General features: G+C 40.8%; 1 protein-coding gene across 2 annotated transcripts in view; it reads left to right on the forward strand.

The window, feature by feature from the left end:
- Positions 1-15,587, forward strand: part of fam161b (FAM161 centrosomal protein B) — a 43,047-nt gene continuing 27,460 nt past the window's right edge. For both annotated transcript variants that reach the window (XM_073039276.1, XM_073039277.1), the window contains exons 1-3: positions 1-159; positions 2,559-2,890; positions 6,514-6,659. In XM_073039276.1, the coding sequence (XP_072895377.1) occupies positions 34-159; positions 2,559-2,890; positions 6,514-6,659 (604 nt within the window). In that variant the 5' untranslated portion in view covers positions 1-33. The remainder of the gene's footprint in view (positions 160-2,558; positions 2,891-6,513; positions 6,660-15,587) is intronic.

A 15,587-nucleotide genomic window follows, 5' to 3' on the forward strand; every position in this document is an offset into this window, starting at 1 on the left:
TCGGTTGGGACTCCGTGGCCGGGTGCCGGAAAGATGCCCGGGTCATTCGGCACCCCGTTCTCCATGGATACCCATCTGAAAAGACATCCCCGACGCCAGGACTGGCCGCCCGACTCGGGGCAAACAGAGTTCCCGGTAGGAGACGGCGGGTGGCTTGAGGTGAGTGGGGCTTTGGGAGACTTTGGCCCACGGGGGTCTGGAGCGGAGTTAAAGCCATTACGAGCCTCCACTAAGCGGCATCGCTCGCCGACTGCCGGGCAACGCCGAGCGCTGGCTGTTCGCACAGCTAAATCAGTTGGTGAAGCTGTTGCTACTCGCGCTGTTCCCGGTTGCTATGGTAACAGCGTCACTGGTCTGGTTGGGACAGGGAGAGTTGTGTACAGGCAACCGGCTACACCTGTCTGCAGTGCTAACCCACGCAGCCGGGAGATGATCTCCGTAGAAATCTTCACCCCGTGGGTTGTGGAGACCAACTCATCGATTACATTCAAAACGGAGGTGGACGATTAATGCCACTGGGTTGCTACAAATATCGGAAATATTGTGCACGGTTTTCATCTCATTGGAGTCATAGAATACAGGCCTGTTATCTCCGATTATCTGGACTCTGACAACACTCATTCGTTTCTGAATCACACTTGATCTACCTGTGCTGAAAATTCGGTTTACATTTGACAATTTTTGTAGATACTGATGCAATAGAAACTTTCTGCGCCTCTCAATTGCATTATTTGCGTATATAAATACTATTCACAATACCCTTTTCAGATGTTAATGGTCAATAAAATTATGGTTAATGGCCAATAGTAACTTAGATTTGAAGTTCAAAGTAAATTTATTATCACCATTTGTATTTATCACCGTATACAAACCCAGAGATTTGTTTTCTGGCAGCCATACTGAGTAAATCCAAGAAACATAATAGAATGAATGGAAGATCACACCCAACAGGACAGACAAACAACTAATATGTAAAAGGCAATAAACTGTGCAAATAAAAAGAAATAAGTAAGCAACAAATATCTATAACATGAGATGAAGAGCCCTTGAAAGTGAGTCCATTGGTTGTGGTGAGTGAAGTTATCCTCACTGGTTCAAGAGCCTGATGGTTGAGGGTCAATAATTGTTCCTGAATATGGTGGTTTGAGTCCTGAGGGTCTTGTACTTCTCCAGTAGCTAGTGTGTGCTCTATGATCCATCATTTGCTTCCTTGTATTGTCTTAGTACTGTATGTCTGATGACTTTGGATTCCAGGCATGAACAAAAAGACTGTGTAAAGTGGAGATAGTTACTCAGAATCGGGTTTATTATCACCGGCATGTGACGTGAAATCTGTTAACTTAGCAGCAGCAGTTCAATGCAGTATGTAATATAGAAGAAAAAAAACAAAATAAATAATAATAATAAATCAATTACAGTATATGTATATTGAATAGATTAAAAATCGTGCAAAAACAGATAATATATATGAAAAAGTAATCTACTTGTGTGACTGTACAATGTCTGCACACTTTCTCGGTCAGCACTTCATCTTAACCCGTGACTTGCTGCAACTTCCAAAGACCCTTCTGCTCAAATGGTCTGCACCGATCACAGGATCCTCCCTGCTTGCTTGTGTTCAGCCCATAACACTTCCTCTTCAATGTGGCAATTGCAATTATGAGGGTCATTTGTAGATAAAGTGAATTGCCATAGTCAATTCACAGCAAATTTTCTCAGAGTAGAGAAGTCTAAAACTAAATGTCATTTGATGTTTACAGCTTTGCAAACTGGGACTTTATATGAATTCTGCAATATCCCTCTTTGGTTAAATGTATACTTCCTGTCAAGGTGGGGTAGACTATCTATAGATTGGTAACTGTTTGTCAAGCCTGGCTCCTCCCTTTTTGTGGTTAGGTTGATCCAAAAAATTATCCCTAATCCTCATAATTGCACTTCACAGAATGGCACAAGTAAATGTTTGAATCAAATCAACTTGTAGCTGAGTTTAAATGTGACACCACAATGAGTTATTTATTGTGTATCACTACTTGTTGTCAGCATACAAATAATCAAATGTATATACGAGCAAGTTGAATCAAGGTCATTTAAATGTGGACAGGGCAGGAGTACATCCTTTTTACAACATTCTTTCATCTCTCAAAGTCAATTTATTCTGCACCAGCTCAAAGCTACCAGGCTACATTCATAACTTGCCAAATTTAGACTTTGAACTTGCGACCTAGTCTGGTGTCATTATTACTGAGCCATATACTGTTCTTGACAACTTCTGGAATTCAATTTTTGACCAAAAACTAGAAATTCCTATAAGGTCCTAGGTAGGTATATTTGTACTTTACAATCCCTCAAGCATGTAAAATAGTAGACCATTGTCGTTGAATTTTATTATGATATCGTTTAGTTGTGCACAAGCTACAGGTAATAAGTATATGTAATAAAATTTTAAAATATGAAGGTCCTGCGTCCATCAATAAGGTTAAAATGCTGTAAATACATTTTAATAAAATGATAGTTTATGAATAATTTTAGCTAAATGATACTGTATGGTCTTCAACCAGGTTACGCCTGAAATTGGCGCAGATTCAGATGATGAATCTCCCAATGTTGAACTCAGCAAGAGCAACAAAGGTGCATTAATGGATTTTCTAAGCCAAGATGAGGGAAATTTGAACAAGCAGTACTATGAAAGGCTTATGACCTTGAAGAACTCTGGTCGACAAAGACTGCTGGCACTGGACATGCAATATGAGCAGCAGAAGAATAAATTTAAATCAGAAGATGAGGGAAAAATGGAAAACGTGGGACTGACAAAAGAAGTGATCAAATTCTTTGCAATGAATGAAGGAAGAATTCCTGCGGACAACAGATCCTCCAAGCCAAATTCATCTGGGTGAGTCTGTTATGGAGTCGGAGTGCAATACAACACGGATGTAAGCCCTTTGGCTCAGCCAGTCCGTGCAGCTGGTCCCAGTTTCCTGAGTTCAGCCCATATCCCTGCAAGCCCCTCCTTCCTGTGTACCTATCTGAGTGCTCTTCTCAAGGCGCATTCCATATACTCGTCACTCTCTGCATGAAAAAGTTGCCCCTCAGATCCCTTTTAAATCTTTCCCCTCTCAGCCTGAATCTGTGCCCCCTAGTTTTGGAGAAAAGACTGTTACCATCCACTATATCTATGCCTCTTGTAATTTTGAACATTTCTGTAAGGTTGCCTCTCATTCTTCTACATTCCAAGGAATAAAAATCTAGCCTGGCAAAAACTCAGGCGTTCTAGTCCTTGCAACGTCCTCATAAATCTGGTCTGTACTCTTTCCATGTTGTGGATAAACCCACCAAGTTTGGTGAAATTTGTCACCTTAATTCTCACAAACATCATTTAGTTCCTTTTGTTGGCTTATGTGAATTCAACAATAATGTGAATTTTGATAGCATCTTCTAATATAGGAAAACAGTCAGAGATGATTATCAAGAATATTATCACAAAAGTATCTTTCAACACTCACAAACACAAGAGATTCTACAGATGCTGAACATCCAGAGTAACACGCATACAATGCTGGAGGAACTCAGCAAGTCAGGCAACATCTATGGAGTGGAATAAAGAGTTGACATTTTGGGCCAAGACCTCTCATCAGGAATGCCTGAAATATCAGTTCTATTCTTCTCCATAGATGCTGCCTAACCTGCAGAGTTCCTCCAGCATTTTGACTTTGTTACTGTCAACACTCAGATATGGAAGACGATATCAAGAAGTATAAGCAAAGAAAGGTGAATAAGATTTATCAAGGAATTCCTAGATAGCGATAAAAGTATGGTGCTCAGTAAAGAAATGATTAAAATCAAGGATGAGCCCAATTTAGTAACTGGTAAAGTTTGAATCCTTGGAGCACATTTAGCAAACAATAGAATGTCTGAAGCAATATTTTTAAGATAATGACTGATATAATAGAGCAACATTGATTGAGCACAATACAATTCTGATAATCTGTGCCACTAAGTGAATGTGCATACTCAAAAACTATAGCACGCCAACACACCAGAAGACAGACACAACAACAGCAAACCAGACCCTCTTCCTACCCCACCCCCATCGGGGTTCACTGGCCCTTGTCCTTGGGGCCTAGTGGTATTCCAAAACTGCAAATACTTCACACTTGTTAGCATGCAGGAATTTCAGAAATGTTTTTATAAACAAAACAGAGAACCGATATAGCCGGTTACCTTTCGTCTGAGATTCAATTACCCTTTTTAATAGTGTCTTTCTTATTAAGTCTCATTTACTGAAAGATGAAATGTTACTTTTGTTCCTTATTCATTCCCATCCTGTTATTTCCGTTGGGCAAGTTAGGAATATTAGATGGAACCTGTAAATTGTATTTCGGGAATAAATTAATGAATAATAATTTTCTGTCAACAGAAATATTTCACTTCCTTTCCACACCATCTCCTTCAACACACTACTCCTGGGTCTTTTGAAGTCCAAATTATTTTGGATTTTGTTGTATTTACAAATTGGATTATACCAAACATTTATCATATCTGCATGGACATTAATACCCACACAACAATGCTTGATCCTCCTTACCAGTGGGTCAAAACCTTGTTCTGTGAAGCTCATGAAGATGATGGTGTGCAACTGCTACTCAGGTTTTTTTTTTAAAAAAACTATACACAGGCAACTTTCATACCACATTGTGAAGTTCAGGACATATAATGTTAAGACACTCACAGACTACTCAACAATTGCAGACCTGAATACCACATTCGATTATAACTTGGGAGCTCAGATGGTTTGGCATCAATATGGCTGCTCTGAGTGATCCATACCATGGAGAGGGGGTGGCCAGTTTGAAAATACAAGTTTACTTTCCTGTAAGCCTACAACTTATTCTCTTGCACATGCTCATCACTCCCTTTGATTTATTTTCCCTTTTGCCTACACCAGAATTATTGAGACCCGAAACACCCGATGATTCCAGGAACATCACTGATGATGTGTCCAGAAGCATCAGTAGATGTATGCACACAACGGTGGCCACTTAACTTGAGTGCATTAAAAACCTTGCATTCCTGTTAGTACTCTGTCACCTTTTTAATTTTTAAAATTATGTTACCCAGTATAATAATAAATTTTATAGCAAACCTGGTAAGGTTAAATAAAGAGTGTGAAACAGACCAGATAATTTTCAAGGAAGCATTGGAACTGGGATTTAAAGGGAGTTTAATGAGATCCCCGTATCTTCCCAGGAAGTGTGAGAATTGGGGCCCCAGTATGTTAGGAGTGTGGGAACCAAGGCACTAGTGTGTTAGAGGGAGCTGGATGCAGAATCACTAGGATTTACAAATAGTCGGATAGGGGATTATCAGAGCTTTACTGTACATCATTTGGATGTGGAAGGAAACTGGAGCACACTGGTAAACCAATATAGCAACAGAAAGAATGTGCGAACTCCAGACTGACAGCAGCAGAGGTCAGGATTAAATCTGGGTCACTGGAGCTCTCAGAAGAAGCTTCGAAGGAAAAACATGCAACATCTTCGCAAAGAGCCAAAGTTTGTGGCATATAACCAGTCACGGTGCAGCAGGTGAAATTGAGAAATTATAAGTCAGTATATAGGGAGTTCAGAAAACCTGTATGTAATCAGGGGAGAGAGCAAGAACTGCACTCCCATCCATCCCTTTGGGCACCTACTGTCCCATCTGTAGAGGGGTGTCAAAAGCTATGGGGAGAAGGCGGGAGAATGAGGTTGAGAGGGATAATAAGTCAGACTTGATGGGCTGAATGGGATAATAAATCAGCCATAATTGAATGGCAGACCAGACTTGAAGGGCCAAATGGCCTAATTCTGCTCCTATGTATTATGGTCATTTAAGCAGTGCAGAGGTGATGGATGGTGTGGATACAGGAAACAGGGTTTCGGATGAATTCAGATTTATAAGAGTGTAGAAGTTAAGAAGCCAGAGAGGAAAATGTTAGTCTGTCAGCACTAGTAGCTGAATAAGGGTTTTGGCAGCAAGTTGAAACCAGCAGTTTGTCAGTTTTAGATACGGAATGGCATGTTAGAAGATTACATCCAGTAGGCGTCTGTCTTGCTATAAATTATTGGAATAGCTTCACAGAATTGGATAAAGGATTGTATTCTCAGATCAGCACAGGCCCATGGTGTACTGCCACACAGGTCCAAGATGTATGAAGAGGCATAATTTTAAGGTGATAGTGTGAAGTTTAGGGGGATGAAAGAGGTAAGTTTTCTTTTACAGTGTGGTGGGTGCATGGAACGCGCTGCCAGGGGTGATGGTAGAGGCAAATATATTGGGGAGATGAAGGGAAGGTTTAGCTTGATCTTGGAGCAGGTTAAAAGGTCGACAGAATAACATGGGCTAAAAGGGCCTGTGCTGTGCTCTACTGTTCTATGTTCTGAATATCTATATGGTGTTTGGATGAAATGTTGCATTCAAACAAGCTGAGCTATTCATAGTTTGACTTACTGCCAGCTATTATTATTTCTTTACCAGAAATATAACGAGGAGAAATTCCTACTCTGGTACTGAACACTGCAGTTTAACAGATACAAAGGGATCTGTTAAAAAGGATTTTTTGCAGCCAAAAAAGCCCAGCAGACCTAAGAGTGCCACATCAGCTTGGATCTCACAGATCACAGGTGAGACTTTTCAAATTTATTCACCAGTCAATACCAAGCTTTCCAAATATAAAAGTGAAGAGATGTCTTAATAGACCTTTCAGAAAGTGCAAATGTGTTAAAAATCTTGTATGGAAGAATACTTGTATTTTACAACCATATTTCCACATTTAAGAGAAGTTTGTTTAAGTACATGGATGAGAGGGGTATGGAGGGCTGTGGTCCGGGTGTCAGTCAATGGGACTAGGCAGAGTAACAGTTGTGCACAGCTGGATAGGCCAAGTGACCTGTTTCTATTATGTAGTGCTCTATGACTCTGACATGCATTTCACTTTATGTTTTGACGTACATGTGATAAATAAATGAATCTGGCAAAAAAAAGCTATCCTTTATAGTTATAGTAAGATCTCCAACAGCTCTCATTTAATTAAAAGGTGGAAATTGCTACAAGCTACAAAATCTGAACAAGACATCTGGGGCTGAATTTTCCTTTGCGATACCCTAAACTCAGTTTCCTTCCTGCAGCTCAGCTGAGACGGATGCTAATAACCATTCATCAGCTGTTTAGTACTGGTAGGCAGGTTATGAACTTGTGCCAAGGACTATGATCTCTGCTAGCCTTGTATAAACTGGAAGACATGACAGAAGGATCAGGGTAGCAATGGTAAAGATTGTCATCTAACTTGTACAGTACTCTGCAACCTGAAATAAATGAGAGCAAAGTCATATGTTACTCCTGTGCAATATTCCATTCAATTATTCTAGTGTTGGGAAAAGATGAGGGCCCAGAAATTCAATCGCACTATGTATGTGTTGCTGATAGTGTGCTGTGAATCACTCCCAGAATTGTACGCCAACTATGTTCAAGGTGGAGAGTCTTACCAGGTAAATGTAGAACATATTTCATGACGTGTAATGAAAATCTTTCTTGAATGAGCAGGGTATGCTACTCTTCACTGTGCAATATTATCACTTTTACAACCACAAGTGAATTTGTCATCTGACATATTTGCTATTCTCGTTACCAGTGAGTTCTCATGGAAGAAAACGGTTTTAAACCACTTGCTTCTGAGAAAGGGGGCAGTATAGAGAGAAGTTCCAGGTAGAGTCTCAAGAATAACAAACTGCTACTTTACGTTTGAGTAACATAAAAGGATAAGGAGTCAGTCACTTGACAGAAGATCTTGGAAATTACGGTGGGTTCTGTTTAATTGGGACAGCCATTTATTTGGAACAACTCTTAAAGAACAAAATCTAATCCAGAAAATAGCACAGATTCCCTTTGTTTATTTGGGACATTATACTGCTTAACTGGGCAGGAGATATTGCTGAACAATTTTTAAATGGTGCCAGTCGTATGCACTTGCACAACCGTTAGACACCACACTGTACTTCGAGTGAATAGTTTTTAAATAGCATCAGTTGTGTGTGTTTGTGTTCAAAAAGCAGCAATTTCTGTCATTGATAGTCAATGAGAAATAAGCAATAAGACAATTCAGTACTGTTTGTTCACTGCAGTTTCAAGCATTCAGACTTGGAGATGCCAGAACTGGCTGGGAGTGAAAATGAAATAATTCCACTAACTCAACAAGTTAGAAGTTACGGGGAATTTGAATGTTATAATAAAAATAAAGATTTGGAGGATGCAATCACTGTATGAAGGCAGTCTATTATCTGCACTGGGCGTCTGTGCTGATTTGTTCATTTAGAGTCAAATGAATACAGTGTGAATTGATAAGTATTAGGAACTAATGCAGTTTTGTAGTATTGGTAGTATTCTAATTTGTTGTATATTTCATTTAAATACATAATGTGTTCCTCTGGTTTGTCTTTTTTTATACCATTTTAACTATTTCATGAAACTTTGGCTAATTAGGCCAAAATATTCTGGTCTTGATGTGTCCCAATTACCCAGAATCCACGGTACTTGTGAAAAGTGTTTAAGAAAACAAGGTTAGAGAAAGAGTAATTACCTGTGAATGCAGTTAAATGGGCGCCTATAGTCACTGCACAATATTATAAAGAAAGAACATGCAAGATAAAGAAAGGGAAAAGTGAAATCGGCAGGGATCTACCTAATGTGAGCTTGGTTAAGAACATTGAATAGTACAGCATTAATAGACAGGCCATTCTGCCCACAACGTTGCACCAGTCTTGCTGCTAATTTATACCAAATGTCCTCCTCCTATGGACATTTAGTATAAATTAGCCTCCATTCCCTTCATATTCATGTGTCAAGCTAAAAGCTGCTTAAACTTCACCGAACTGCCTGATTTCACAACTATCTCTGCTAATCTATTCTATGCATCTAGCACACTCTGTATATATTTTAAAAAGACCTACCCCTCATTTCACTTTTAAACTACACCCCCCCCCCCCCCCAACCATAAAAACATCTCCTCTGGTTTTGACAGAAAAGATTCAGCCTGGACTATCTATGCGCCTCATACTTTTAAAAAAAACTATCAGGTCTCCCCTCAGCCTCCCACACTGCGGAGAATAATCCATGTTTGTACAATCTTTCCTTGCAGCTCTTACCCTCTAATCTAGGCAGGACCCTAACAGACCTCTTCCGCACCCACACGACATTCTCTATATCCTTCCTGTAATGGGGTGACCAAAACTCCAAATAATGCTCCAAGTGCAGTCTACAGTTTTACATAGCCACAGCATGACTGCCTTGCTATTATACTTAACACCCCTACCAATGAAGACAAGCATGCCATATGCCTTATTTACCAGCTTATCCATTTGTGTAACCACATTCAGTGAACTATGGACCTGGACTCCAAGATCCTAACCTACTCAATACTATAAAATGGTTGACCATTAACAGTTTATTTTCTCATTTCATTTGACCTCCTAAAGTGCAGCATTTCACATTAGCCTGGATTAAACTCCACCTGCCACTTCCCTGCCCATATCTGTAATTTATTTACATCCCACTGTATTCTTTGATAGACCACTCTCAGGTCTATCACCTGGCCTTGCTTATTTCCCAAAACCAGCCCCAGTATGTTTTTCCTGTAGAGAGTCTCCACATCCTCTTGGATGTTCTGAAGAAATCCCACCCTACCTAAGTCTTTTGTATGATTAAAGTTACACTCATTACCAGGAAGTTAAATCCCCCAAAGTTTAAAAGTTCGAACTAAATTTATTATCAAGCTACGTATATGTCACCATTACTACCATCAGATTCATTTTCTTGTGGCCATTCACAGTAAAACAAAGAAATAATAGAATCAATGAAAAACTACACACAGAAGACTGACGAATAACCAATGTGTAAAAGACAAAATGTGTAAATACAAGAAAATGAATAAATAATACTGAGAACATGAGTTGTAGAGGTGATGACAACCCAGTTGTCTCTTCAACTTTCCATAATCTATTTGCATATCTGTTCCTCTACCTTTCTGTGATGATTGGGGGGGGGAGGGGGGCTATAGTATCCTGTCAGTATAATTGCACCTTTCCTATTTTGGAGTTCCACTTAAATGACTTCTCTAGTTTGTCCTCTGCTTGGTACTGCTGTGACATTCTCCCTTATCAGGAGAGCAGTCCTTCCTCCTCTTTTACCCCCACATCTAAAACAACAAAAGCCAGGAAAGTTGAGCTGTTGGTCCTGTCCGTCACACAGCCATGCCTCCTAATTTCAGATACTGATGCAGGCTCTAAGTTCACCTTCCTGGTGTTGAAATAAACACATTTCAGCCCACCAGTCCCACCATGTTTATTAGCATGCCCGTTGCTGTCCTTCCATTCAGTCTTACTTATTATATCTTGTCCTCAAACCTGTTATTGAAGAACAGAGGGAACATTTTATTGTAAGTGTGGTTGTCTTCTAGCTGACAAGGTTGCGCTTGACAAATATCAAGTGAAAAGGTTTTCTGTTTCAGTTGACACTCCTTTCATTTCTTGACAGAAAACTAACCAACTGTGTCAGTTGCATGAGAGTCACAAATAAGATCAACAAGGAATTTGGCAGAAGTTGCTTTACACACAGAGAATGGTTAGAATGTGGGCGTAATGATTGAGGTTTACAAAATAAAATAGATGAGAACCGTATGAGGATAAAAGAAATTGAAGAATTTAGTGATAAAACAGAAGGAAGCTCACATGGGCTCAACACCAGTACTCAGCCTCAGTGCTTTGTGTCTGTGATGTAGATGAGTGAAACATTGCAATGAGATTTACTGGCCCTGCAGTATCTTGTATATAGTTTCAATACAAATTTAGTCATTCTGTGATCACTGTTTCCAAGAGGAACCCAAACTCCTCTTGAGATTTTATCTCATTTCACAGGACCAGGTCTAAGAAAGCACATTCCCTTGCAGGTTCAGTAACATGCTGTTCAAGAAAGCCACCACGGATGCATCCTCCTCAAGATTGCCTTGACCAACTTGATTCACCCAATCTATGTGCAAGTTAAAGTCCCCCATGATAACTGCTGTTCCATTCTAACATGCCTCAGATATTTCTTTGTTTATTTGCCTGTGCCACTGTAATGTTATTATTCGGTGGCCGATAGATAACTCCCACCAGTGATTTTTTTTTTGCCTTTTCTATTCCTAATCTCTACCCAAATGGATTCAACATTCTGCTCCTTAGATCTTATATCATCTCTCACTATTGCCCTGATCTGATCTTTAATTAAGAGCGCAACCCAACCTCCCTTACCTTCCTGCCTATCCTTCTGTATTACCTGATATCCTGGGATATTTAATTTCCAATCCTCTCCACCCTGCAACCATGTCTCTGTAATGGCCACTAAATCATACCCCTTTGTACTGATTTGAGCCACAAGTTCACTGGCTTTGTTTTGAATACTACAGACATTCAAATAAAGTTCCCTTACACTCATTGTGCTTTTAAAATCTTGTAATCTTTTACTCTTTTGTACTTGACTTTTCTTCACTCTTTCTTTTCTCTTTTTTTTTAAAAATCTTTCTTTATCCACACTTCTCTTTTTTTCACTTTATCCATACTTAGACCATAAGATAGAGGAGCAGTAGTAGGTCATTTTGCCTATCGACTCTGCTCTGCCATTTAATTATGGGCTGATCCAATTCTTCCAATCATCCCCACTCCCCTGCCTTCTTCCCATACCATTTGATGCCCTGGCTAATCAAGAACCTATCTATCTCTGCCTTAAATGCACCCAATGACTTGGCCTCCACAGACGCTTGTGGCAACAAATTCCACAGATTTACCACCTTCTGACTAAAGTAATTTCTCTGCATCTCTGTTCTAAATGAATGTCCTTCAATCCTGGAGTCCCTACCATGGGAAATAACTTTGCCGTATCTAATCTGTTCAGGCCTTTTAATATTTTCTATGAGATCTCCCCTCATTCTCCTGAACTCCAGGGAATACAGTCCAAGGGCTGCCAGACGTTCCTCATACGGTAACCCTTTCATTCTTGGAATCATTCTTGTGAATCTTCTCTGAACTCTCTCCAATGTTACTTCTCCAATCCGTTGAACCCACACCCCTGCTGTTTAGTTTAAAGCCATATCCACAGCTCTAGTTATGCGATTTGCTAGGATCCAGGTCGCATCATGGTTCAGGTGGAACCCACCCATTGGTACAGATCCCTCCTTCCCCAATACTGATGTCAATTTCCCATGAATTCAAACCCACTTCTCCCACACCAATCCTTGAGCCATGCATTTAACTCTCTAATCGTCTGGACCCTATGACAATTTGCACGTGGCTCAGGTAGTCATCTGGAGATTACCACCGTTTTGGTTCTGCTTTTCAGATTAGTCGCTAGCTGCTCAAATTCCCTCAGCAGAACCTCTTTCTTCATTCTACCAATGTTGTTGGTACCCACATGGACCACGACAACTGGGTCTTCCCCTCCCACTGCAAAATCCTCTGCAGGTCAGATAAAATGTCCCGAACTCAGGCACCAGGCAGGCAACACAGCCTTCGGGATGCTCTATTCTCATGACAGAGAACTCTGTCTATTCCCCTGACTATACTATCTCCAATTATCACTACACTTCACTTCTCTCCCTCCTCTGGAATGGCTCCCTGAACTACAGTGCCACAGTTAGGTTGCTCATCCTTCCTACAGCCCCCACTCTCATCCACACAGGGAGCAAGAATCTCAGATCTGCCAGACAAGTTCAAGGTCTGAGGCTCCTCCAGCCCTGTCTCTTGGATCCCACTACCCACCTCACTCATAGTCACACCATCTTGTCCCTGACCACAGACCGAACTCCTGAAACAGAGAATCCAGGTAACTTTCCCTCTCCCTGATGTGCCACAGTGTTTGAAGCTCAGATTCCAGGTCATCAACTTTGAGCCTGAGTTCCTCGAGCAGCCAACACTTGCTGCAGATGTGGTCACCAGGAACCACCATGGGATCCATCAGCTCCCACATCATACAGCTACAGCACATCACCTGATCCTGCATCATCCCTACTTTATTTAATTAGCTGTAATTTAGTGACTTTTTATTCAACCACTACAAAAGCCTGACCTGCTACTTTCCAGTGCCTCCTCGCCGCGGCCTCAAGTTCCCATTCCTACACTGGTCCACTCACACAATGGCTGCTCTGCTTTGACTCTGCTTTACTTGTATTTGCTCCTGCTAATGAATCGCGAATTGATTGGTCCATGCTAATGCGCCGAGCCCCACAAAATACTCCTTTTTAAACTCTTCTCCCCAACAAGTTTCTCATATGAGGGTGCAGTAGTTCAGTCTGAAACCAGTGTATTATGCCTAAACAGTGGAGGCTACAATGGGATGAGGAAGGATTTGGCTGGTGTAGACTGGGAACATGGGCTATATGGTGGGATGGTTGAGGAACAATGGAAGACTTTCAAAGTGGTTTTTCAAGGTGCTCAATGAAAGTATATTCCAGTTGAAAGCAAGGACAGTAAGGGAGGGGAGAGCCAGCCTTGGATAACTAAGGAAATAAAAGAAGGCATCAAACTAAAAGCTCATGCATACAAAGTCGCCAAGATGAGTGGGAAACTGGAAGATTGGGAAAACTTTAAAAAGCAACTAAGTACCAGTAAGTGAGCAATAAGAAAGGGAAGCTAGATTATGAAAATAAACTAGCACAAATTATAAAAATGGATAGTAAAAGTTTTTGTAATTATATAATGCAGAAAAGGGTGGCTAAAGTGAATATAAGTACCTGGGTGGACAAGAAGGGGGAATTGATATTGGATAATGAGGAAATGACAGAGGCTTTGAATTACTGTTTAGTGTCGGTCTTCACAGTGAAGGACACATCTAACATGCCAAAGAGAGATGTTATGGATGCAATGGGAGGTGAGGACCTTGAAACAATAGCTATCACTAATGTGTAGTGCTGAGCAAATTTGTGGTCCTAAAGACAGACAAGTCCGCTGGTCCTGATGGAATGCATCCCAGGGTATTGAAAGAAATGGCAGAAGTTATAGTAGAGGCTTTTGTGATAATTTACCAAAATTCTCAGGACTCTGGGCAGATTCCAGCAGATTGGAAGATGGCAAATGACACGCCACTGTTCAAAAAAAAAAGGATGTAGGTAAAAGGCAGGTAACTATAGGCCAGTTACTTTAACATTGTAGTTGGGAAAATGTTTGAAGCTATCATTAAAGAAGAAATGGTGAGACATCTGGAAAGAACTGAATCCATCAGGCAGACACCGCGTGGATTCAGCAAAGGCAGGTCCAGTTTGACAAACTTACTGGAGTTCTTTGAGTATATAAGGAGTGCAGTGGATAGAGGGGAACAGACAGACGTTATTTACTTGGATTTCCAGAAGGTGTTCGATAAAGTGAGGCATAAAAGACATCCATAAGGATGCATACAGCTGGGAGTGATATATTAGCGTGGATAGAGAATTGGTTAACTAACAGAAAGCAGAGAGTTGGGATACGTGAGTGTTACTCTGGTTGGCATCAGTGGTGAGCAGTGAGTTGTAGGGGTTAGTCCTGGGCCTGCAACTTTTCACAATACATTAACGATCTGGAAGTGGGGACTGAGTGGAGTGTAGCTAAGTTTCCTGATGATACTAAATTGAGTGGAAAAGCAAATTGTGCAGAAGATACGGAGAGGCTGCAGAGATAGGTTAAGTGAGTGGGCAAGGGTCTGGTAGATGGAGTACAAAGTTGGTAAATGTGAGGTCATCCACTTTGGAAGGAAAAACGAAACATCAGATTATTATTTAAATGGTAAAAAATTGCAGTATGCTGCCGTGCAGAGGGACTTGGGAGTGCTTGTGCATGAATCACAAAAAGGTTGGTTTGCAGGTTCAGCAGGCTATCAAGAAGGCAAATGGAATGTTGGCCTTCATTGCTAGAGGGATTGAATTTAAGAGCAGGGAAGTTACGCTGCAACTCTACACGGTACTGGTGAGGCCGCGCCTGTAGAACTGCGTGCAGTTCTGGTCTCCTTACTTGAAGGATATACTGCTTTTTTACAGAGGAGGTTCACCAGGCTGATTCCAGAGATGATGGGGCTAGACTATGAGGAGATATTGAGTCACCTGCGACTGTACTTGCTGGAATTCAGAAGAATGTGAGGGATCTTATAGAAACAAAATTATGAAAGGGATAAGATAGAGGCAGGAAATTTGTTTCCACTGGTAGGTGAGAGTAGAACTAGGGGACATGGCCTCAAGATTCAGGGGAGTAGATTTAGGATGGAGATGAGGAGGAACTTCTTTTCTCAAAGGGTGGTGAATCTGAGGAATTTTCTGCCCAATGAAGCAGTGGAGGCCACCTCAGTAAACATATTTAAAACAAGGTTGTGTAGATTTTTGCATAATAGGGGAATTAAGGGTTATGGGGAAAAGGCAGGTAGATGGAGATGAGTCCATGGCCAGATCAGCCGTGATCTTATGGAATAGCGGAGTAGGCTCGACGGGCCAGATGGCCTAGTCCTGTTCCTATTTCTTATGTTCTTGTGAAAAGTTTGTGTAGCACCTATTATTTTTTTTGTTG

This window comes from Hemitrygon akajei, chromosome 3 (genome assembly GCF_048418815.1).
Source record: "Hemitrygon akajei chromosome 3, sHemAka1.3, whole genome shotgun sequence".
Taxonomy (NCBI): Eukaryota; Metazoa; Chordata; class Chondrichthyes; order Myliobatiformes; family Dasyatidae; genus Hemitrygon; species Hemitrygon akajei.